Source organism: Oncorhynchus mykiss, chromosome 8, assembly GCF_057628025.1.
Source record: "Oncorhynchus mykiss isolate SJ-2025 chromosome 8, ASM5762802v1, whole genome shotgun sequence".
Taxonomy (NCBI): Eukaryota; Metazoa; Chordata; class Actinopteri; order Salmoniformes; family Salmonidae; genus Oncorhynchus; species Oncorhynchus mykiss.
Window position 1 is genome coordinate 56,910,349 of NC_143029.1, and position 22,835 is coordinate 56,933,183.

The window sequence follows — 22,835 nt, forward strand, 5'->3', positions numbered from 1 at the left end:
GGAAAAAAATTGTGTGATCCACATGATTTATAACATACATAATCAGTATTTTGTTGCCTTTTCCTGTGTTCATTTTATTCAGCATTTTATATAAAAGTCATCAAGTTAACATTGCATATAGTCATAGATATATTTATCATACAACAAACATGTTATTTTTTTACTAAACAGAACATACAATGTCCCTTCGCTTTACTGTAGTTCATAAAATAGTAACCAAAGGTACCAAGATAGGCTACTAAATGTATGTTGAAAAAGCCGTAATGAAATAACCAAACTACAGTGATGTACACCTCACTGTTTACTGACATAAAACTGCTGGTGTTGTTGATCATCCCAACAGAGAGAAGGAGGGGTGTATTTAGGAGGCGATATACTTAGTGTACCATACCAAACCACAACTGCAATACAGTGAGAAAAACATTAAAATAGATATTTATAATATACAAAATGGTTGGAAGTGAGCGTATGATTTCACTGGATCTCAGTTACAGAAGTACTATTTGTACCTCTTGACAGGATTCATTTTGAATTTGTATACCTGTGGCTGTTGTAGTTGCTAGCAACCTGGCCGCACATATGTCCTTCTACATGCTTAGGCAATATGTCTCAGAAATCAAGTGTTCACACAGATTGTACTCGATATGTATGTGTGTGTGTGCGTGTGCGTGTGCGTGTGTGTGTGTATGTGTGTGTGTGTGTGTGTGTGTATGTGTATGTGTGTGTGTGTGTGTGTGTGTGTGTGTGTGTGTGTGTATGTGTGTGTGTGTGTATGTGTATGTGTATGTGTGTGTGTGTGTGTGTGTGTGTATGTGTATGTGTATGTGTGTGTGTGTGTGTGTGTGTGTGTGTGTGTGTGTGTGTGTGTGTGTGTGTGTGTGTGTGTGTGTGTATGTGTGTGTGTGTGTGTGTGTAATATGTGCGTGCTTAACGGTCAGTTGCCATGTTACTCTGCATCGTTTTACTCAACACTAATCAGTCATGTGTGGCGGAAATAAATAAATAAGGTACCACATTTGTTATATCATTATATGTGTTTGACATTCATTTACTAGTTGACATGTTGTTCACCCACTGTTGAATGAATAGTATGTCATCAGGAGCACAGAGCAGAATCCTTCTCAAAAAGCCACCTGACTGAAAGCCCTGTCTAAAATATAGGCCACTATATCAAACTGCCTAATCACATCACTTGACATGAACCACTGTCAAAATATTTTAGAAGTTAGGCTAATGTTATATGTACATGTTTGATCATGTGTTCAGAGTGCTAAATCCATGCTAAAGATAACACATTTTAAAGCAAATAATAATGGTCTTCAATGTGTGATTAAGTGTGCATTTTTTTGTGTGAGGATTTGGCATCAAGCCATTGCTATCAGCGAAACAGTTGTGTTGTTGTCGTGTTGTCGTAAACTTTCAGAACAGCTCAAATGGCCCTCATTGACAACTGGTAAAGATTGATCTTGTTCTTAACCCAAGGTGAGAGAGCATGATGGCATTCCTATTGACATTTCCTGGTGTGGACTGATGCGTCGCCTGCTGGTACCATGGCATCAATGACTTTTATGACGATGACATATGATGTATACTGATAACATGATAGTGTAACAGAAGCACACTCTATTTGAACATTCATAATGCAGGAAATATGAGGTGTTCCTCAACCCAGGTCCTAGACAGCATGAAGCATGCAGAATTTACAAGTCTTTCATTTTGTTAACCAACTGACCAAAAAAGGACCAAAAAAAGGACATTAGAATCCTGATGAAGTGAAATTCTGGCATCAGCATGCTCCCCGAACCTGAAGCACCGTTCTTTAGATAGAGCTCAGAGATGCTAGGGCCCTTCTCAGACTCATCCATATTTGAGTCATCCCTCTTCTGGGGACATAAGTCAATCCCTTTGTTTCCCTGCGGTCCACCATCAACTCCACCAACTCCGTATCCACCATCGTCATCACCGACACCACATCGCCACCATCCCCACCACTATTATCATCGCCGTCATCGCTGGCTGCCGCCATCTTGTGGGCGTGCATTGCGTCGTAGGTCCCTACCGCGCGGCACGGGCACAGTTCTCTGGGCTGGAGGTGAGTCTTGGTCCTCGGTGAAGCTCTCGGGGCTGCCGTCCCCGTCTGGCAGACTCCCACAGCTGGACCCGGGCGACAACGTGCCCTGGAGGAGGAGGTCGTCCTCCCTGGCCAGTCCCACCCCGTCCTGACGAGGGCCCTGGGGTCCACCCTCACGGCCCCCCACCAGCAGCCCTGTCCCGTCACCCACGCCCACGGTGGCCCCTCCGTCCTGGTCGTCCAGCAGGTTGGACAGGAAGCTGATGTACTTCATGGCCAGACGCAGGATCTCGTTCTTGCTCAGCTTCTTGTCCGGTGGGTGGGTGGGGATGAGCTTGCGGAGCTCGGAGAACGCCCCGTTGACATTCTGCTGCCGCCAGCGCTCCCGGCTGTTGGTGAAGATCCGCCTTACGATCTTTGGTTGGCCAGCTGGCGGAGGAGAGGAAGAGGGGAGGGGAGTGGAGGGGAGGAAAGAGGAGTAATGGGAAAGATAGGGGATGTGGGAAAGGGGTTGCACAAATGAAGAGTAAGACTCAGTCAGTCCAAATGTCGTATTCTCTCAAATTCTGCCTTGATGTTTGTCTTATCTGCTCTACAGAATATACTTGGTCACTTTAGATGTAATCCTTCCTCTTCATAAAGTAAATTGAAAAGCGACAAAGTGATGAGAATGTTTTAATGGTGGTAAAGTAGTAGAGTGAGATACAAAATGAGAATAGCGGCATGACAGAAGCCAGCGTAAAGGTGGTGACAAGTGACTGCATTTTCCATTTCTGAAGACAGCTCTACGGTGCCTTGGTTAACGAGCTGGTTATGTATTGTAAAGCAACCAGAAGTGGGACTCTTTAAACACTAGCACAAGATATAACATAGTGAGCTGACCAATTTGTTGCTCTGCCATATGTGAAGAGGTTCCTGAGTTTGGCACACCGATTACATTATTGGGTTGGCGAGCACAGTGCCGTGGGATGGACTCTAATCTTGACTTTGCTACATTGATGTCAGAAGTGGGCTAGGAGACGCAGCGGGTAACATAAATGTATGTTATCCATTATCATATATTTCCCAATGTGGTGTTTAATATAATGGTACATATAGCCAATGAATAACACCTGCGGCTCGCGTCGGAAACTGTGGGATGCATTTGAGAAATACAATATCCCGTTGGTGTACAGTATACCATTTCTTTCTCTTGGAACACACCCAGCCTCCCGTAATATGCCAGCTTACTATGCAGCAAAGCCTTGGCAAGGTGGCAGCTAACTCCCTCCACCCTCCCCCACGCTATTTGACTGTGAGTGGTTGATCGAGAACACGAGACGCTGTATCCTACAGATGTTTCTAATAAGCTAAAACCATAGATATCATATTCAACATCATTGACTAGTTTGGGAGATTTGTTTAGGAGTGCTCTATAGATTGATGGTCGGTCGGTAGCCTATTTTCTTCAATACCTGCCCATGTTGCGGCCAAGTCGTTGGATAAACGGAATGGGGTGATATTGGGATGAGGAGAGGATTGAGAAGAAGACTGTGAGCAGGAGGAGGACACAGCAGAGGTGCGTCTTACCATACTTAGAAAGATCTAAAATGCGCCTACCCTCGTCGAGCTCAACCTCGTAAGGCGCAGGACGGCGCTTTACCCTGTTGCTGGGGTACATGCCGTACTGTTCCGACTCCCCTCCAAGACTAGTGACAGAGAATAGATATGAGAAACAGGTACACATACTACCATACACACAAACAACTTACACACAGGCACATATACAACAGCTTACCAATATGATGTGTAGGCAATACCAAAATCTTTCATGAAATGTATAGCCTTATTATATATAGCCTGTATAATATATGACATACAGATGGTCTCCGTGTCCAAAATTGCAACCAAAACACATAAAGTGTAAGGGTATTATAGGTACAAGTAGTCTAACCTGAAATCTTCGCTATTCAGACTAATAAACAGAAATAAATCTGACTGCAATTAATCAACACAGGTAGCCTAGAGGTGAAGGCTCTGACAAATTCCTTTGTGAAGGTGAATGAGCCAATTGCCTAGATAACAAGCTACTACATTCACTTTTCTGTTTCTCAGTTATTTAGGTTTATAGGTAGGCTATAAAAAAACATGTTTTGATGTAGGCTATACCTGTAAGTAATGATTTACAAAGGATTAGGCCTATTCTGCCACAAAAATAAACGAAGATGAATAACGTATAGACGTCTATAGGCTATAATTATAGGCTATATTATTTAGGGGAGGGGGGGGGGGCAATCAGGATAATATTTCTCAAAGCTATATTATAGTTTATTTTACTTTACCTGTTGATTGCAGCGAGAGGTTGCGCCAAGTTGTAGAGCATTGCTCGCGCCGGGAGAGGGAACGCGTTTGGGCTCAGCTGAACCATTCGAGCGTCGATCAGCGCGTCTCGGTGCGGCAGCGGCAACGGCACGGGTGGTCTGCGAAGCTCCGTGATCGGTACCGTTTGACTGTCGGTTCTCTGCTGTCCCGTCTTTATATCGTCTCTCCTCAAGAGCTCGATCACTGGTACTTCCCTTTTCAGGTCAAGGGCGTCGTAAGCGGTTTCCTTGGCAACGCCGTTTAGGATGATGGTCCCGTTGCGCGTGTTCCGCAGAGGCGCGTCATCTGTCTTAACCCTTTCCCCAGTGAAGTTCCCCTCCTTCGAGTCCTCCAGGTCTTGGCACCCATTCTCCCTGATGGAATCCTGCTTCAGCGGGATGCATAATTTGGCACCGGGACTTCCAGGACAAAGATCCAGCTTCATTTTTTCCATAATTTCATCACGTTGGAGTTATATCCTATGAAATGTCTCTCTATAAATCAGCTGTCGAAAACACCACACTGTGGGGCAGAAAACACTTTGTAAATGCATGCAATAAAAGAGGACTGATATAGAAACATTATTGTTGTTGATTCAGGTCAAGGCAGTCAACAAAGGCATTTCCCGATAATTTCATCACTCCACGATTCCATCATTATAAGGCTGTTATTCATCTGTGTAGGGCAGTTGGCATAGGCCTACATGTATCCTATAAAGCACCACATATATACATTTCGTATAGACTATCAAGAAAATAGCCCCTAAAATGCAGGCATCTGCGCAGCAAATGTTAACATGCTTTCAATTCAGAACTGGTGGTAAATGTCCTCATCAATGCTACAAATATACTGTGATTCGCAACTCGTTGCCATGTTGTTTTGGAGGCTATGGTTGTTTTATTTTCCCCCAACATGTTGGATTAGACCCTAGATAAATCCTATAAGGCTGATCGAATGGTTCGCTATTAGGAAACCAAATAGACTAGGCCTTGTAATTCTCCAAATAGCCTACCTATGGCCATGTTTGAGTGCACCACACTGAATATTTTTCAGAAAATAAGTAATAAATGTAGTTTGAATAGCGAACACAATGGATATGAATAAAGCGCGGGGCACGTTACGAGAGGTCAGTCAAAAACATCATTGACTGCCTTTGATCGCCAATGGTGTTGTTCAGCGAAATACTTTCCACCTCAAACTACTGTTTTTAAACGTCCGTTATTCTCATTTGAAAAACAGTGACCAAGGCCTATATGGAGCAAGCATTCAATATGACATTTAAAATGAAAATTGGTGTTGCTGTTTTCGAAAATGACCTTTTCTTCAAATCCTATAACAAAAACATTTTGCGAGAAAAGCCGTCTGGATTGTGAGCATTAACTTGAAATATTTCCTTTTGAAATGACCTATTAGGCCTATTTAATTTGATCATGTGAAATAATGTATTATTAACAAGAGAGTAAGTGAATCTCATTCTTAATTGTCTTTATTGTTGAAACAAACCTCATCAAAATGGCTTTTCTCTGAGGGATTTTCGTTTCTATGGTTAAAGCTATAGCCTACGATCCAATAGGCAGTCACTTCGATTATAGATTGCATCAGACATTTGGAACAAAGGTTGACATCACCGAGCTATTGTTCGAATGTTTGATTTATTTTTGGTTCCCTTTTTGGTTCTATCGATGCTGTAGTACTGACATGTGTAGCCTACCATAACCCAAAACAACGAAGAAACCACAAGCCAATCCTTTTGAACTGTAGGATAATAATATAGCTTACCATTGTCAATGAGACAATAACAATAATTATTAATATTCATACAATCATTAACATAGGCCAAAACAATCACACAAAACCGTTTCGAACCAATAGCCACATAATTATTTATGATTCGCCTATAATTGTTTAAAAATAAATCCCCAAAAATAATAGGGCCTAATGCGTTCCTAATGTATTCTAAAGTGGCCAACCAACGAACAATAACGAAAAAACACTTCAAACACACTCCTAATTGTAATTCAAAAATATTTACCGTGCAAACCCCAGGCATGGAAAAAGGAAATATCGATTAATTTTATGCGCTTACCGTTCCCGACGTCTTGTTGATGCTAGTGTGAAAGTGGAGCCATTTTGTGAGTGGGTCATCCATGTCTGAGGTTTTTTTTAGTGCCGGTGAAGTGCAGTGTGGAACTGGAAGTGAGGTTTGAGTTATTCCTCACTGCGTCCAGCGCGCCCGCTCAGTATGGGGAGCGGAACACGAGCGCAATGTGGCCAGGCGAGATAAGCGCACGGCAGCGGACTCTTCGTTCCTGATAAGCCACTAAACCCATTATTTATGAAATGATTCATTATTATTTGGCTGTCGTAGGCTATATAGGCTTGTGGAGGGCAAAGCATAAAGACATATGGATGCAGCTCCAGTAACTACAACGATGCGAGGAATAGGCAAAAGGTGAATCTATGTGGTTATATTTTCCTGATATTATTCCGCCCCTGGAAAATAAACAAACAAGTCTATAAGGTACAATATGTTTATCTTTGTCGTGCATAAGGCTTAATTTCCAATTAAAATTAGGCAATACAACCCTATAATTTGTAGACCGACACTGATAATAATAGTCATAGGATATAATAATAATAATAGCCTAATAATCATAATTATAAACTAATCATAATCATTAGGCTGTAGTAATATACATTTCAGTTGAATCGAGGCCTATTCTCTAATATTCTATTATATTAATTTCAACATCAGTACTTTGGAGATGATCAATGTGTAATTTTTTTGTTGTCTAAGTTGAATACACAAATGGACCCAATACCAAATGACTTCTGATGCTGGAAGGAATTGTTCACTGTCATTGTTTTTATGTAGCTTATCTATGGGGTAGCCATGCCTGGTATTCGTGGCAAATTTAGCGGGAGTCCCCGGGGGTGACATGGCTGAGAGAGATAAAACCCATATCAGCTCGCTTTCATCGGATAAGCGGAGGGAGAAATCAGCAGTGACGCACCATCACTGGAGGACATACAGCATAGGCTATAGGCTAAATGGTCAGGTATTTTCCACGCTTTTTTTGTTCATTCAAATGAAGGGCGCAACTAGCCTATCATAATTCCGTTTTATTGGAATATATTACCCCATGTTCGATAAGCCTAGTAGGCTACGATTAGGAATATAGGCCTTGGTTTACAGTCTGTGCCTATAGCCTAACCTATATTTGTCGGACCATCAGAGGTGGCAAGGATTAGGCCTATTCTTAAACTTAGTATAATGTATAATAAGACGTACTTGGCCATTAATATGTAGCCTATTCTACAAAGACAAGTTGAGACAGAGTGTGCGACTGTCTTTTTCTTTTTCAAGTGTTCTACTCCAGCACCTCGCCTAAACAGGTGTGCGTTTCTTTCGCCTCCATAGACATATTTACTGACACGTCTAAGCTTCAGACTGTGGAGAAAACGTCCTACGCTAAACGGAACACATTAGAGCCACTTACTTCCATTGATAAAAAAAATCCCCACCAATGTCCCCTCATTCACTAGCTCTCTGTTTTCACGCCTTGAAAGTTGAGTGTCACACAACCTTTGACATAATATCACGTGCTGTGGATGACTGGTCACGACAAGCATCCTCTTACATCCAGTAAAAGCAGACTGGGCAAGCTGTCGGCTATACAAAAAGAGAAAAACAAACACAGCCTATTTCCCAACCTTTTTCGTTAAAGTCAATCGATTGACTGCAGAAGGAGACACTACCACACAAAAAAATAAGAATAACATACGGTAGGTCTATAGCGTTGATGAATAACTTTTGAGAAAGAAATTAACCACCTTGGTAGCGGACTAAACTTCACTCCATTGTGAATTAAGTTTCTGATGAAGTTGACCAACGGCGTGGAGCCGAGACCAGGCTACATCGATTCGCCCAGGTTAAATAACATTTTTAAAAGTAAATTAGGAAACGCCCGCCTTGTACGTGTTTGCCCTCTGTAGTTGCGTGCCTTTCTTTATTTGCCGAAATCCATACGTTTTCAATAAACGTTAATCAAATAGCCTACAACTTTTATTGAAAAAGTCTGGATTTCAGCAAAGAAAGGCGCGCAACTACAGAGTGCAAACATAAGTACAAGGTGAACGTTTGATATATGTATTTTTTAAGTATTAAGTATTGACCTTCGGCGAATCAATGTAGTTGGAGCTAGATTCTACAAAACCTGGTCTCGGGCCCCAAGCTGTTGGTAAAGTTCATAAGAAAGTCCGCTACCTCGGTAGTAGAGATATTTGATGAATGAGCTTTTTCAACAAAGCTTGCAATTAGATTCGCAAGGGAGGCTGTGTGTTAGAAAAATGTCAACTATTGGGTTGAACTGTCATTTAGCAAGTTACCAAATATTGCATAGGACGAGTGAGTGCAGGTTAAACAGGTAGCCTAATTTAATAAACAGATTTCACTATCACCTTCGAAACAATATGTGATTTATTGTGAAATGCAAAATGACCATTAGGTGCAGCATCTTATTTCTCCTCTGTTTTATTTGACATCCGTTTGGATTTACCAGTACTTACATTTGCCTGAATCTTCAAAGACTAGGCCTAATAATGGACAAATATAATTAGGTTGATTATGTCCTTCCTTTGGTTCTCCCAGAGTTAAACAAATCTCTCATTATGCTTGCTTATTTCCATTCTCGTGTTTTCGTCATGACATCATCACAGGGCAGTGTCCAGTGTTTTTTAATTTATTGAAATGGATAATGGAATATTCCAGTATTGCATTGCTCATCGCTGGTTTCGACGGAGTCATGAGACCTGACACCTGATCCAGGGTCAGTCCAGCCACTGCCTCCCCGTTCACCTCCAGGATCTCATCCCCAGCGCCCAGGAACCGTCCCCTACCTGCTCCACATACACACCTGAGATGAGAGAGAGGGGTGGAGAGAGAGGGGTGGAGGGAGGGCGATAGAGGGATGGAGATAAATGGGGCTCTGGTAAGCTCTAGGAGAAGGGTCCCATCAGGGAAGTCCTGGATGACAAGCCCCATGGGACCTCTTCCACACTCAGGGCTCTCTGGATCACTAGAGATAGTAGGATACAGACATTCCGGTGAAATGTAGTGGGGGTATATATTTACCTTCATGAAAAATTAGTGGCAGTTGTCAAAATCGGGCTCCTATTGGAAATTGGGTTCTTACAATAATCAGGCTATATGGTTTGTATAAACACAAGGCATTTTGCCAAGTCAAACATTGCCTAGTGTGAAATAAGGTCTACAATCTACACTGAACAAAAATATAAACGTAACATGCAATCATTTCAAAGACTTTCCCGAGTTACAGTTCATATGAGGAAATCAGTCAATTGAAATACATTCATTAGGCCCTAATCTATGGATTTCACATGACTGGGAGTACAGATATGCATCTGTTGGTCACAGATACCTTTAAAAAACATGTAGGGGCGTGGATCAGAACACCAGTCCGTATTTGGTGTGACCACCATTTGCCTCATGCAGCGTGACACATTTCCTTCGCACAGAGTTGATCAGGCTGTTGATTGTGGTCAGTGGAATGTTGTCCCACTCCTCTTCAATGGCTGTACGAAGTTGCTGGATATTTGTTTTTATTCCCCCAAAAATATTTCACCTTTATTTAACCAGGTAGGCCAGTTGAGAACAAGTTCTCATTTACAACTGCGACCTGACCAAGATATAGCAAAGCAGTGCGACAAAAACAAAAACACAGAGTGCAAATGAAGTAAGGAGGTAAGGCAATAAATAGGCCAATAGTGGCAAAGTCATTTCAACTGAGCAATTTACACTGGAGTGATATTCTGTATGTGCAGATGACGATGTGCAATTCGAAATACTGGTGTGCAAAAGAGCAGAAAAACAAAAACAAATATTGGGATGAGGTAGGTAGTTGGATGGGCTATTTACAAATGGGCTGTGTACAGCTGCTCCAACTATTGGCTGGAACTGAAACACGCTGTCGTACACGTCGATTCAGAGCATCCCAAACATTATCATGCATCACGAGGTGATGGCGGCAGATGAATGGCACAACAATGGGCCTCAGGAGCTTGTCACGGTAATACTGCGCATTCAAATTGCCATTTATATGCAATCTTATTCGTTGTACATAGCTTATGCCTGCCCATACCATAACTCCACCTGGGGCACTCTGTTCACGTTGACATCAGCAAACCGCTCGCCCACATGACGCCATACACGCCGTCTGCTATCTGCCCGGTACAGTTGAAACCGGAACTCATCTATGAAGAGCATACTTCTCCAGTGTGCCAGTGGACATTGACGGGGAGCATTTGCCCACTGAAGTTAGTTACTACGACGAACTGCAGTCAGTTCAAGACCGTGGTGAGGACAACGAGCAGGCAGATGAGATGGTTTCTGACAGTTTGTGCAGAAATTCTTCGGTTGTACAAACCTAAAGTTTCACCAACTGTCCGGATGGCTGGTCTCAGACGATCCTGCAAATGAATAAGCCAACTGTGGAGGTCCTGGTAAGGCATGGTTACAAGTGGTCTGTGATTGTGAGATCGGTTGGACGTACTGCCAAATATTCTAAAATTACATTGGGAGGCGGCCTATGGTAGAGAAATTAACATTAAATTATCTGGCAACAGCTCTGGTGGACATTCTTGCACTCAGCATGCCAATTGCACACTACCTCAAAACTTGAGACATCTGTGGCATTGTGTTGTGTGACAGAACTGCATATTTTAAAATGGCCTTTTATTGTCCCCAGCACAAGGTTCACCTGTGTACTGATCATGCTGTTTAATTAGCTGTTTGATATGCCACACCTGTCAGGTGGATGGATTCTCTTGGCAAAAGTGAAATGCTCACTAACAGGGATGTAAACAAATTTGTGCACACCATTTGAGAGAAATAAGGTTTTTGTGCATATGGAATGGCATTTGTTCAGTGTAGATTAAGAAGAACTGCGTGTGTTTGTAGTGTTGTCAAAAAGGATGACAGTATTCACATTCCCCCTTTTCCTTTATGTTCCATATGTTGTCCTGAAATTTCTTGATTGGAATTGAATTTCTGTTTCATTATAGTTTTTTTTTACCATTTGAAAGATTGGAAAGTACAGAGTACTATTGGCAGAGCTAGTTGATTTAGAGCCTATACACAATGATAAATCTCTTTTGTCCTTCTCTCTCCCTCTCTCCACACACACACACACACACACACACACACACACACACACACACACACACACACACACACACACACACACACACACACACACACACACACACACACACACACACACACACACACACACACACACACACACACACACACACACACACACACACAGTACCTGGGTGCTAGGCTTTAAGGCACGGGCACCCCTCCCAGAATGGTTGAACGCTCCACTCTCCTCTCCAGACGCTGCACAGAGAGGCTTCCGAAGCTGGGCCAGTGGGGACACCTGGTGACAGAGAAGCACATTGCAACAAGGTGTCATCATCAGTGCAGTTGATGTTGTCCCCTGAGTGCTGACAGTCACAGACAGTCTCTTGTATGTCAGCCATGCAAATACATCTCAACATGAACATGTTAAAGAATGGTATAAGAGTAAAGTGCCATAGGCCTTTCTGTTGCTTAATGAGTTAGTGAGAATGCAACTGAGCTGACCTGAATTGAAGGACTGATGCTTACTGTGCACCGTGCCTGTAGTGAGGGGGTCCTCTGCTGGCGGGCGTTGGGGTGAAGCCTGTGGGTGTGGCTGGGTGAGGCGGAGCTGGCCAGAGGCGCTGAGATACTGAGCTGTTCCATGCTGGTGGAGCGCCCTCCCTTCACCAGCCTGCCCACACTGTGCAGCTCAACGAAGGAGAAGAACCGTCGCAGTGAGAGTTTGGGTCTACCATCCCACTCTGCCATAGACCTCCCACATACGTTACCAACGTGTACAGACAGAGCATCCTGGAGGTGTGTTTTGGGTCATTGTCCTTGTCCAAATGACAGTCCCACTAAGCGCAAACCAGATGGGATGGTGTATCACTGCAGAATGCTGTGGAAGCCATGCTGGTTAAGTGTGCCTTGAATTCTAAATAAATAACTGACAGTGTCACCAGCAAAGCACCATCACACCTCCTCCTCCATGCTTCACGGTGGGAACCACACATGCGGAGATCATCCACTCACCTACTCTGCATCTCACAAAGACATAGTGGTTGGAAACAAAAAGACCAAAGGACAGATTTCCACCGGTCTAATGTACATTGTTCGTGTTTCTTGGCCGGTGCAAGTCTCTTCTTCATATTGGTGTCCTTTAGTAGTGGTTTCTTTGCAGCAATTTAACCATGAAGGCCTGATTTACAGTCTCCTCTGAACAGTTGATGTTGAGATGTGTCTGTTACTTGAACTCTGTGATGCATTTATTTGGGCTGCAATCTGAGGTGCAGTTAATTTGAATGAACGTATCCTCTGCAGCAGAGGTAACTCTGGGTCTTCCTTTCCTGTGGCAGTCCTCATGAGAGCCAGTTTCATCATAGTGCTTGATGTTTTTGTGACTGCACTTGAAGAAACTTTCAAAGTTCTTGAAATTTTCCGGATTGACTGATCCTCATGTCTTAAAGTAAGGATGGACTGTCGTTTCTCTTTGCTTATTTCTTTTACCAAATAGGGCTATCTTCTGTATACCACCCCTACCTTGTCACAAAAAAACTGATTGGCTCAAACGCATTAAATTCCACAAATGAACTTTTAACAAGGCACACCTGTTAACTAAAATGCATTCCAGGTGACTACCTCATGAAGCTGGTTGAGAGAATGCCAAGAGTGTGCGAAGCTGTCATCAAGGCAAAGGGTGGCTAATTTGAAGAATCTTAAATATATTTTGATTTGTTTAACACTTTTTGGATTACTACATGATTCCATATGTGTTATTTCATAGTTTTGATGGCTTCACTATTATTCTACAATGTAGAAAATAGTACAAATAAAGAAAACCCCTGGAATGAGTAGATGTGTCCAAGCTTTTGACTGGTACTGTATATATAAACTGAACAAAAATATAAACTCAACATGTAAAGTGTTGGGCCCATGTTTCATGAGCTGAAATAAAAGATCCCAGAAATGTTCCATATGCACAAAAATCATATTTCTCTAAAAAGTTTTTCACTCATCTGTTTACGTCACTGTTAGTGAGCATTTCTCCTTTGCCAAGATAATTCATCCACTTGACAGGTGTGGCATATCAAGAAGCTGATTAAACTGATTCCTCTCCCAGAATCAGGACCTCCCCGATGGTGACCGCTGCCACTTTGGGGCAGCCACTGCTGGGCTGTTCTAGTTGGGGGATCCCATCTGATTGAGCTGGTAGGACACAGCGAGTGACCTTCTTCCCCTGATTCTCCTCCGCGTTTCCGGGCTGGGCCGTAGCAGTCTGTGGTTCGGGCACCGGAAGATCCCTAAGATTAGATCCACAATCTTTTCATTTCCTCACCAACATCGCTGACTCCGTCACCTGGGTAGAAACAGCATTCGTGAAACTGACGTCCTCCAGTATTGGAGTAGGGCCTGTAATGCTGATTCTACGCTCTGTCTTCTTTTCTAGAATGCCCTTGGATTTCTGGCCCGTGGCCCGCCCACTCTCCTGATCCAGGTAGCAAGACTCCGCTTCGTTCTCTGATTCGTCCTCAAACCGCACCGGCGTGGGCGAGTTCTCATACCGACGATTATGTGTGTGTGTGTCAGTTTTCCTAATACCATTTGTTGTGAATGGATCCCACTGATACAGTATAAGAGCGGATTTCAGGAACAAAATAACCATTACGTAAATGCCATGGTGTAAGCCATAGAGCAGTCTCTATATCTCTAAACTACCCACTCTGTGTTTCCAATCAGAAACCAGAGTTATGATTCTGAAACGATCAGTCATTGGTAGTTGGGTCGTTCCACGAAATGAGTGCCTTTTGCATCCCTTTGATATTTTAAGTGGAAATTGTGCATCAATACTGAATTTCAAAAGCCTGTTACATGAAATAAAGTGCCCTTTAATATAGACCACTTGGATCATTCAATAAATCAGATTTTGTATATGAATAAAGGCTCCATCAACCTTGTGCCAATTCTAGGAAGATTTCAAACCACTTCATCCAAAAAATGTCTCCCAAGTTTTCACTGTCATTGTAAAGCACTAGCTATTTTGTTGCTTTGACGAAGTCATTTCTGATGATGATTATTTATTATGATTAGTTTACGCCTGTCCCTCATTCTCAGGTCAACCTTGTTATGTGAACTGAAGTTTTAATATGGTGAAACTATTCTTTTTTTTATTGTTATATAGAAATATTAAACACCTAAGTCAAATCAGAGTGTAAAAACAGGTGAGCTGGTAAAAAAAAAAAAAAAAATTTAAAAAGGGCAATTTTCTGGTGTTTTGTGGTGGAAAACTGAGCTGGTCGAGCATAACAAGTCAACCCTGTTACCCGTAGACAGACAGGCTAGAAATTACAGTTTTTTTTGTGAAACCTGCCTTCAATTGCCACTCTCTGTTGCACACAAAAAGCTTCCATTCCTGCTGTCACGAGCAGATTTATGGCTGATTTATTATTAAATTGTCAACCCTTTTACGGTCAACCCTGTTAATTTATTTGGTACTTAATAGGCACTTACTATAGTACTTTTTAAATTTAAGCTCTTGAGATGGGAAAGCATGTTTTTTTATTATGTTAAACATGTGCTCTTTATGACAGAATGTAAACATTTTGTGAAATAAATCAAAAGGGTTTTTTGGAACAAGTTACACTTCTCAAAAGATACAGGTAGTCAGACAGGTGAACAGAAGAGGGTGTTGATAGAGATCGACAAAGGAACAAATACAGTTGATTGACAGCAGGGCACAGCTGGCTTACGGGTTATATATCTGGGCAGAATGGGCACGGCGGGTTGGGGGGCGTTCCCCTTTGGCGTGATTGAAGTGTGCTTTTAACCAAGCCTTCTCCAGCAGTAGCATGGCCCACTCGTGTCTGGGGCTCAGGGGAATTTTGTCAGGGTTGACGTGTGACCTGTCAATCACATAGAGACAGAGGGTAAATGGGAGAGGGAGATATAGAAATAGTAATATATATATATATATATATATATATATATATATATATATATATATATATATATACTGTATATAGGTGATATAAATGTCTTACCAATCATTGCCAGGAGAGGGCGCAATCACCCTGTGGGATACTTGAATAGTTTATTGGGATGATTTGGGATCAGGGTTGTCTTTAAGCTAGTAATTGAAGTGGCAACATGTTTGTTTATTGATTGATCATAGATATGGAAAGATAGCACCCCTTTTATCTTCGTAAAGGCGTCTTCTGTTACAGCATGGGCAACACCATTGGGGGCTAGCTCCATTTTAAAGTAGTCAATTTATTATTCTTCTATTGGTGTATTAGCAGTTTTTAAATAAATGCTGGAGTATGTATAGTCTGAACAGTTTTAAAGCTGCTAACCTGGTTGGAATTCTGTGATTCTTCCTTATTAACCCATAGCAAGTTCCACCTAGTTGACTACTTCGAAATTGTGAAAGTCCTCAATGGTGCTACCCATGCTAAAGCAGGCTTTTGGTCCAAGTGCGCCATCTATCTACCTCTATGATGTTGCTACAACACCATTGAAGAATGCAGTTGCCCTACCCTTTACTGAATCCTCGCCTTACATAATTGATGGCAGCGGTGGGATCCGAACCCACACGAATTAAGTGTATTTTTTTCCCGACTCATTTGCCTGCACCACACATCTGGGGCCTTCAGTTGTACCGAGCTGATTCTGCACCGGTACATATCCAGAGAACATCATATGCCCTACGGATAGACTTATAGAGAGTGGAGCTATGAACGCCCGAATCTTCAACGTTAAGCCTTCTTATATCAAATCAGATAGGACTGGAGCATGGTGGCGAGCATTAGGAGAGGAGCGTCATATGCCCAACAGCGTAGCTTAGCCCCTGTATTGTACTTTATCCACTGTATTCCACTTGATCCTCTGCTCTATCTGCTTTAGTGGCCAAGAGAGCATGACACACCCTTATCCTTGTCATCTGCATACTCATCCACTCCTGGATGTAAGGAAGCTGTTGTGTCTGTAGCTTAGCTTTGTGATGCTTCGTATTTACCCACTACTTCCACTCTCACGGGAGAGGTGTGATCGGATGTCATATGCTTTCTTAGCATCTTTGCTGTAGCCTATGTTTCAATCTGTAGCTCTGACAAAAATGAGTTTTCCATCTGTGGCCAGCCTGCTTTCATTGATTTGTTCAAAGTGATTTACGCTTCAACCATGTCCCTCGGGGCAATGCAACGTTCAGGTGTGCATGATGCTAGTGAGGACAACGTTTTATTTTTGAACCAAATAAAGAATATATAGGGGGGCAAAACTATCCCCCATAAAGGTAGTTGAACCCCCATCCATCCTTGCACACACACCCACCCCACTTTTCTATGCAGACAGACACTAGTGTGATATTCCTTACCGGGCCAGCACTTGTTGTAGAATGGCTGAATCCCACTCATGGTCCCGCAAAGGCAGATGTGTCTAGAGACACTGGAAACAAAAAAGAGACCTTTCACCATTAAAATAAATCTTTCCAAACTTAGTTCCATGCCATGCAAATGGACCGTCATGCATCCGTTGCAACAAATCCAAAGGAACCGTTCAACTCAACAAGCTTAGCATTAACACAAATGCTATTACATTGTTACGCAAAGCCACTTTCAATTCACATGGTTGACGTTTAGGGGTGAAGATGCATCAAGATACATTTACATGGTGGGATATTTGAGAAACTTTGGTCACAGTTTAGCTCTAACGCAAACTGAGCAGCAGAAGTGCATTGTTAAAGCATGTATGCAGGTACTAAAACTGCGGAGGGCTTTACTCAGCCATTAAGGTTGAAGGTAAGCCACACATCACATCAAACCCATGGAACGTCCCCAAGCTCATCTCGGATCCTAATGCCTGTCAAATTCATGGGCCTTACAGATCGGTATTAAAACATTAACATCTGACTGTGCCATGCACTCCGTGTCACTGTGGTTCAACTTTAACCCCACCCCGCACAATCACACGCGTACAAACAAACAAACGCACCCATGGGCAGACGCAAAGAAGGACATAAACAGACTCGCCCCTCCCCAGAGTGCTAATAATAGCTCCACAACACCAACACATCTGTTCCTCTAAGTGCTCCTGGTGGTGGGAGGTACTCACGGAAACAGAAACCATAGAGCTCTGATCGTCTGACACAAGATCTGAGACTGGGCCCCAGACTGAACAGTTCTAAGCACATTTTATAATGAAGGGATTTACTTCATCAACGACGCCTGGTTTGCTTACAAAACAATTGACATTCACTTGAAAAGGAGGTGCATCTAAAAGGTGAAACTAAGCCCTCCTTCCCAATCCCAGCATTATCGAGCAAATGATTTGTGTTCCAAAGCTGGACCTATTTGTTTACCTCCCACACTCTTGATGAACACTCTGTCCCACAGCACACGTGCTACCATGTACCATGTTCTTCAACCATGAGCGGTCAGCAAGGGGAATTTAGTATCTATCTTTTTCAGTTAACTTCTCCAAGTACCCAGACTTGTCTTACAACAAGGCGTACCAACATTTCATATCTTCACTGGAACTTCATGATCATGCCATCTCTGTTGTCTATCTGGTCGACACACAGGTACAGGATGTCCACGGCACCTTTCTCTTCCCCTCTCCGGGTAGCAGTGCAGGCTGTCCGAACATAGCATGTCCCAACAGCCCTTGTCCTTGTCCTTGAGAGGGTGGCATTAACAGGGGGTTTGTCCTTCAGAGATACAAATGACGAGGCTATGGGCATCGTAGTCTGAGTGCCTACGGTAGACTGAGTGGCTACTCCGTTCAGAGTCTCTGAGCGTGCCACCCTGCAGAAGCCTTTAGGGGGTGCCCAGTGTCTGTGAGAGGAGGGAGATGAGGAGGAAGATGAGGCAGAGGAGGACGAAGAAGCAGGTTTTGGAGAAGGAGGGGGGTCCTCCATCTTTCCGCCGGTGCTGTCCGACTGGATGTTGTCCAAGCTCTCCAAGCTGGCCCCCTCCCCGAACCCACGAGGCTGCCCTGGCACACATCCAGCCAGGCCTCCCCTCTCCCCCTTCTCTGCCCCCTTCCCCATGGTACCCCTGCTCTCCTGCTCCCTCTGTGGTTCAGTCAGGTAGGTGTTGAGCTGTACCCTGGCCACCATCTTCTGCACCACATCGTCTTCACTACTGCTGGACCTCCTCCTTTGGTCAAAGCACCGGGAGGGCACGGGCAGTGGCACCTCCCCCTACTGCGGGCCTTCTGCCTGGGACGAGACAGGCCCCCCTGCCTGGAGCTCTAAGGCCCTCTTGTCCTCCCACTCGCTCTTTCTCTATCTCCCGCTGGATTTCTGGGAGAGTGCCTTCACCTTGGACTGCAGGTCATGGACGGCAGAGCCTGGAGCAGAGGGGGAGGAGGGGGAATGTAAGGGAGAGGATGCAGAGAGTGTGCCAGGCTCGAGGACGAGGCTCAGGAGGAAGCCCCGGTCATCAGAGGCTTTTGTCCAATGCGAAGAGCTGGCAGAAGGCGATATTTGTGTGATTTGCACCTCCATTAGCTGACAAGGCAAAGAAAACAAGTTTGATTGGAACCTAATGAGGAGAAAGGGATCACTAATTGTTGCAGGCAGCTGGTAAAATAGACTCACTAGAACTAGGATATCTGAAGTAGTGAATTTAATTTAATGTCTACCCTTTATCAAATGATTACTACATAGGATAATGGATAATCATTTAGAATGGAAATAAGCCACCAGTACATAAGAAACATATGTGTGATAGCTGGCATTGTACTGACCATATCAGAAAGTGGTGTTGCCATAAAAGACATGGGATGAAGACATTAAAATATATATAAAAAAGTGCATTACTTGTAATTTTGTTCTATTTTTCTTTATGATCAGCTGCAGACTGATTAGGCACAGAATTTGTCCAGTTGTACTAATAAAAGTAAATAGTACAAGAACAACAATGATCTGTTACTAAGCATCCAACTGTAGGCTATCGCACATGAATGAATGACCTATTTGCAACTGAAAGAATTCCCCTGACATTGAGTTTCAAGTGTACCAGAGGATAGAAATACACTATCACAAAATAATTTCAAAATGACTATAAAATATTTGAACAAGGTCAATAACCTACCCGGACAGATGTAATCCACCACCCTTGAAGAAAACTTGTGAATCGGTCCAATTCGACCATTTACACGTTCTCTCTCTGAAAATGTAGTTAATTTAATCTGATTGTCATAAGGTTCCATGACTTTGTCCACACAGGGCATCTGAACACACAATATACTTTTTGATGATTTTCATTAAACTTTGGGTGTTTTATTTAACATTTGTGCCCCTGTGGTGTTCCTGGTAAAAAAAAAAGAAAAAAAAGACCGGTCATTAGAAATGAATGAGTGAGACTAAAATTGGTGTTTAAAATTGAGTTCAGGCACATGCCCATTCATCAGATGGTCACATTTCCTCTCCCAGACCCCCACATGCATGTATGTTTGAGCACACACCTCACTCCCCTTCTTGGCATCCATGGCAACCTCCACCGGAAACTTTCACCCAATAGAATTTTTCCCCCACGGGAACCACACCTGCTGGCATTCTCACAAACAATCGCAACATTGCTGTATTCAACGGAGAGCGATGCTATGCTACTAGTCTCAGTCATTAATATAAATCGCCATGCCAACTCTGATATAAATGTTTTTCTCAAAGTTGCGGGGATGTCACGTGTATTACTCGTGTAACAACCAGCATTAAGAAACGTCTATTCAATCAAATAAGCCTCACGTAGAAAATAACCCATTCCTTTTTTTGGGACCAAATTCGAAACTCTCATTGATCTCCATACAAAAAAGCATTGCTTGGTAGGCGAAAAACGCCACCTACTTGGAGGGACACATATTTTCCACCGACATGGGCCGCTACCGCTTCCTCTGGCTATATCCACTAGACGTGACAGATGGCGATGCTGCCCGACATGTTTGCTGTGCACTGGCATTCTCCCACCAACCGGGGGTGCAGTCGCTCATCGCCCACCTCAAATGTTAGCTAACAAGCCAGACACTCAGTTGACACCCTCAAACTTCGGCAGCAGCCAAGCTGCATAGGCGACATGGCTTCCGATAAAACAACACAAGATTTTTCTAAAGACAGATAAAAGTCTTCCAAGTGTTTTGGAATGAGTGAGTAATTTGTGCATGTAAACGCTAAAATGTTATGAACCGTGAACAATACATGTTCGTTAACGACGCCTAGTTTCTGAGCTAGCCTAGCCAGCTGGCATGACTGAGAGCTAGCATCCCACTCAGCTCGCTAACTACGTAGTAGTATGTTAACTGGCTTATTTAATTTACTCGCCAACAACATTCTGCAACCTGGTTTAGTAATTAGATTGCCACACAACGATAGCTAGCTAAATATTTGATATTCAGTTAACTAGACGTCTACTACAGTAAAACGGTAGTGTTAAATATAGCTAACGTTAACTAGCTTAGCTAACACAATTTTAGCTATTGCCACATGAAATGGCTTTACGTTATCTAGCTAGCACGATTTCCCTTGTAGTTAGCTATTTGTTTTACTTGTAATGTTAATGTGGCTAGTTTAACAGCCCGCTAACTTACCTAGTTTCTTTAACTAAATTCGTTTCATGCGTTTTTGTTTTCGTTTCAGTCATGAAAGCATCTAACGTTAGCTAGATATCTAAGGTTGTTTACCATATATAGTAGCCAGTTAGCTAATTGTCGCTCGAATTTAACTCAACTATTTAGCGACTTGCCATAAAGCTAGTTAGACGTGTTGTGTTGCGTGGTTAACTAATTGGTATTTGAAATAAAACGCATGAGTATATAGAAGCTGTAGCTAAACTTGCAGGATCAAATTGTTAGTTAGCTAATTCTGCGCAGTATAAGTTGGTTAACTAGCTACGTCAAGTAGCTAGCGTTGTCGCCTCTTTGTCCACTAAGCTAGCCAGGCCACAGGCTAACAACGTCAGTCGTTGTTTTGATCGGTCATTTGGCCGTCTGGGTGGCCAGCCATTCATTATGTATCTGAAGGCTGAATTTTCTGGCGCTTTGAAAATGATTGAACCACCCAGAACAGGTTTAATCAGGTAGTTGGCTGGTTAACTAAAGACGACACTGCTGGATGGCAATCATGCTAACGTTACTAACTAACTATTCAGCTTGCCGGTGGTGGATTGTCTCTTTACCTAGCCATTTTGAATTTGTAAGGCAGCAGTATTGAACTGACTTGCCTGACTTGCCTTGCCTTAATCAGAAAATATTCTCTAGGCGTGTTCATTGAAGCTATTCAGATTGTGCCTGGTATAATTTTAATGAAAATATAGTTAGCCAGACGTTAACGTTTCTCTGTCAGCTAAGTATCGTTAGTTGGCTAACAGGACACTGGCCAATGGATTTGTCCAACCTTATTTTATTGTAGCTAACGTTAGTTAAATGTAGCAATTATTGCTTGATCTGTGCTAAGAGAAATTAGATCCACTTTATCAGCTCCTGTAACTTGGGTTGTTTGTTATGAGAAGTGTAGCTATGCAAATAGTTGCCAGCCATAAATGTAAAGAATGACGGTTTGAGTCATCTGTTGTGTGAAAGTAATTGGCTCGGCTAATGTTACATTGTGCAAGAGTCACTGTCAACACAATATAACCCACAGGCTTTTAACCAATGATGTATATAGAGTTCGCCAGTTTGTAGTCCTAAAACCCGGAAATGAGTTACCTTTGGTTAGTTAACATCGATATGGGGGAAATAATACGTTTAATAACCTCCAGCCTTATTTTCGGCATTTAACACATGTTTAGGATATTTTTTTTATACGTTTTGTTCTATGAGATTATAGCAGTCAGTTAACATAACCTTTATGAATTATGAAGCCTTTATTTGCTTTTTCTTACAACATAAATTCTTAAAAATTCACAAGGGACATTAGCTGATAAAGATTCTCATAATCAAATGTTTAAAGATTTCCTACGCTTGTGTCTACCACAGACCTTATTTTCAGCGTTTATCCAAAAATGGCATTAATTTTCCTCAAAGCTTTGTCCAACAAACCATGGTGGTGTTAGTGCCTACAAAAAGAAGCCATTACTATTTCTCTCTGCAAACCCTGGATTACAGATGCTATGTATTGCCAATGGATAGGCTGTGAAGCCACCGGTCGGCCATATTGGCACTACCCAGTAGGAGTGGTCCTTTATAGGAATTAATGGAATTCTACAGTATTTCAATTACATGTTTCAAGGAGAAAATTACATGTATTTAAGTATTTTTGTTGTTGTAGTGGGGACAGTAACATTAGCA

The 22,835-nt window shown here is 42.6% G+C and overlaps 2 protein-coding genes, 3 long non-coding RNA genes and 1 pseudogene across 6 annotated transcripts in view; 2 read left to right on the forward strand and 4 right to left on the reverse strand.

Annotated features, from left to right (window-relative positions):
* Positions 1-48: 48 nt before the first annotated feature.
* Positions 49-7,749, reverse strand: LOC110530157 (T-cell acute lymphocytic leukemia protein 1). 2 transcript variants are annotated; one of them, XM_036985714.2, is made up of 4 exons: positions 6,498-7,749; positions 4,393-4,933; positions 3,641-3,759; positions 49-2,500 (listed from the first exon to the last, which is right to left on the reverse strand). In XM_036985714.2, the coding sequence occupies exons 2-4, from the start codon at positions 4,863-4,865 to the stop codon at positions 2,007-2,009; spliced, it is 1,086 nt and encodes a 361-aa protein (XP_036841609.1). In that variant the 5' UTR covers positions 4,866-4,933; positions 6,498-7,749; the 3' UTR covers positions 49-2,006. The 2 variants fall into 2 exon arrangements, with proteins under 2 accessions (XP_036841609.1, XP_021468682.1); XM_021613007.3 differs by having other exon boundaries at positions 3,671-3,759; positions 6,498-6,758.
* Positions 7,750-8,872: 1,123 nt separating this feature from the next.
* LOC118965529 (uncharacterized) lies at positions 8,873-11,874 on the reverse strand. The gene is made up of 2 exons (XR_005052912.2): positions 11,764-11,874; positions 8,873-9,327 (listed from the first exon to the last, which is right to left on the reverse strand). It is a non-coding gene; the product is annotated as an uncharacterized LOC118965529 (long non-coding RNA).
* A 1,803-nt stretch (positions 11,875-13,677) lies between these two features.
* Positions 13,678-15,029, forward strand: LOC149982031 (uncharacterized). The gene is made up of 2 exons (XR_016482471.1): positions 13,678-13,918; positions 14,005-15,029. It is a non-coding gene; the product is annotated as an uncharacterized LOC149982031 (long non-coding RNA).
* A 44-nt stretch (positions 15,030-15,073) lies between these two features.
* LOC110530159 (uncharacterized) lies at positions 15,074-16,997 on the reverse strand. The gene is made up of 2 exons (XR_016482470.1): positions 15,596-16,997; positions 15,074-15,457 (listed from the first exon to the last, which is right to left on the reverse strand). It is a non-coding gene; the product is annotated as an uncharacterized LOC110530159 (long non-coding RNA).
* Positions 16,998-17,948: 951 nt separating this feature from the next.
* On the reverse strand, positions 17,949-19,175 carry LOC149982032 (uncharacterized; annotated as a pseudogene).
* Positions 19,176-20,462: 1,287 nt separating this feature from the next.
* The window catches only part of LOC110530158 (roquin-1), a 36,672-nt gene continuing 34,299 nt past the window's right edge, over positions 20,463-22,835 (forward strand). Inside the window, exon 1 of the mRNA XM_021613008.3 lies at positions 20,463-20,696. The gene's annotated coding sequence lies outside the window, so the exon portion shown is untranslated. The remainder of the gene's footprint in view (positions 20,697-22,835) is intronic.

Coding starts and splice junctions, on each gene's coding strand:
- LOC110530157 (XM_036985714.2), bottom strand. CDS start 4,865: ATGGAAAAAATGAAGCTGGATCTTTGTCCTGGAAGTCCCGGTGCCAAA. Junction 3,760..4,392: donor CCTCTCGCTGCAATCAACAG/GTAAAGTAAAAT, acceptor CTCTGTCACTAG/TCTTGGAGGGGAGTCGGAAC. Junction 2,501..3,640: donor TTTAGATCTTTCTAAGTATG/GTAAGACGCACC, acceptor CTCCTCCGCCAG/CTGGCCAACCAAAGATCGTA.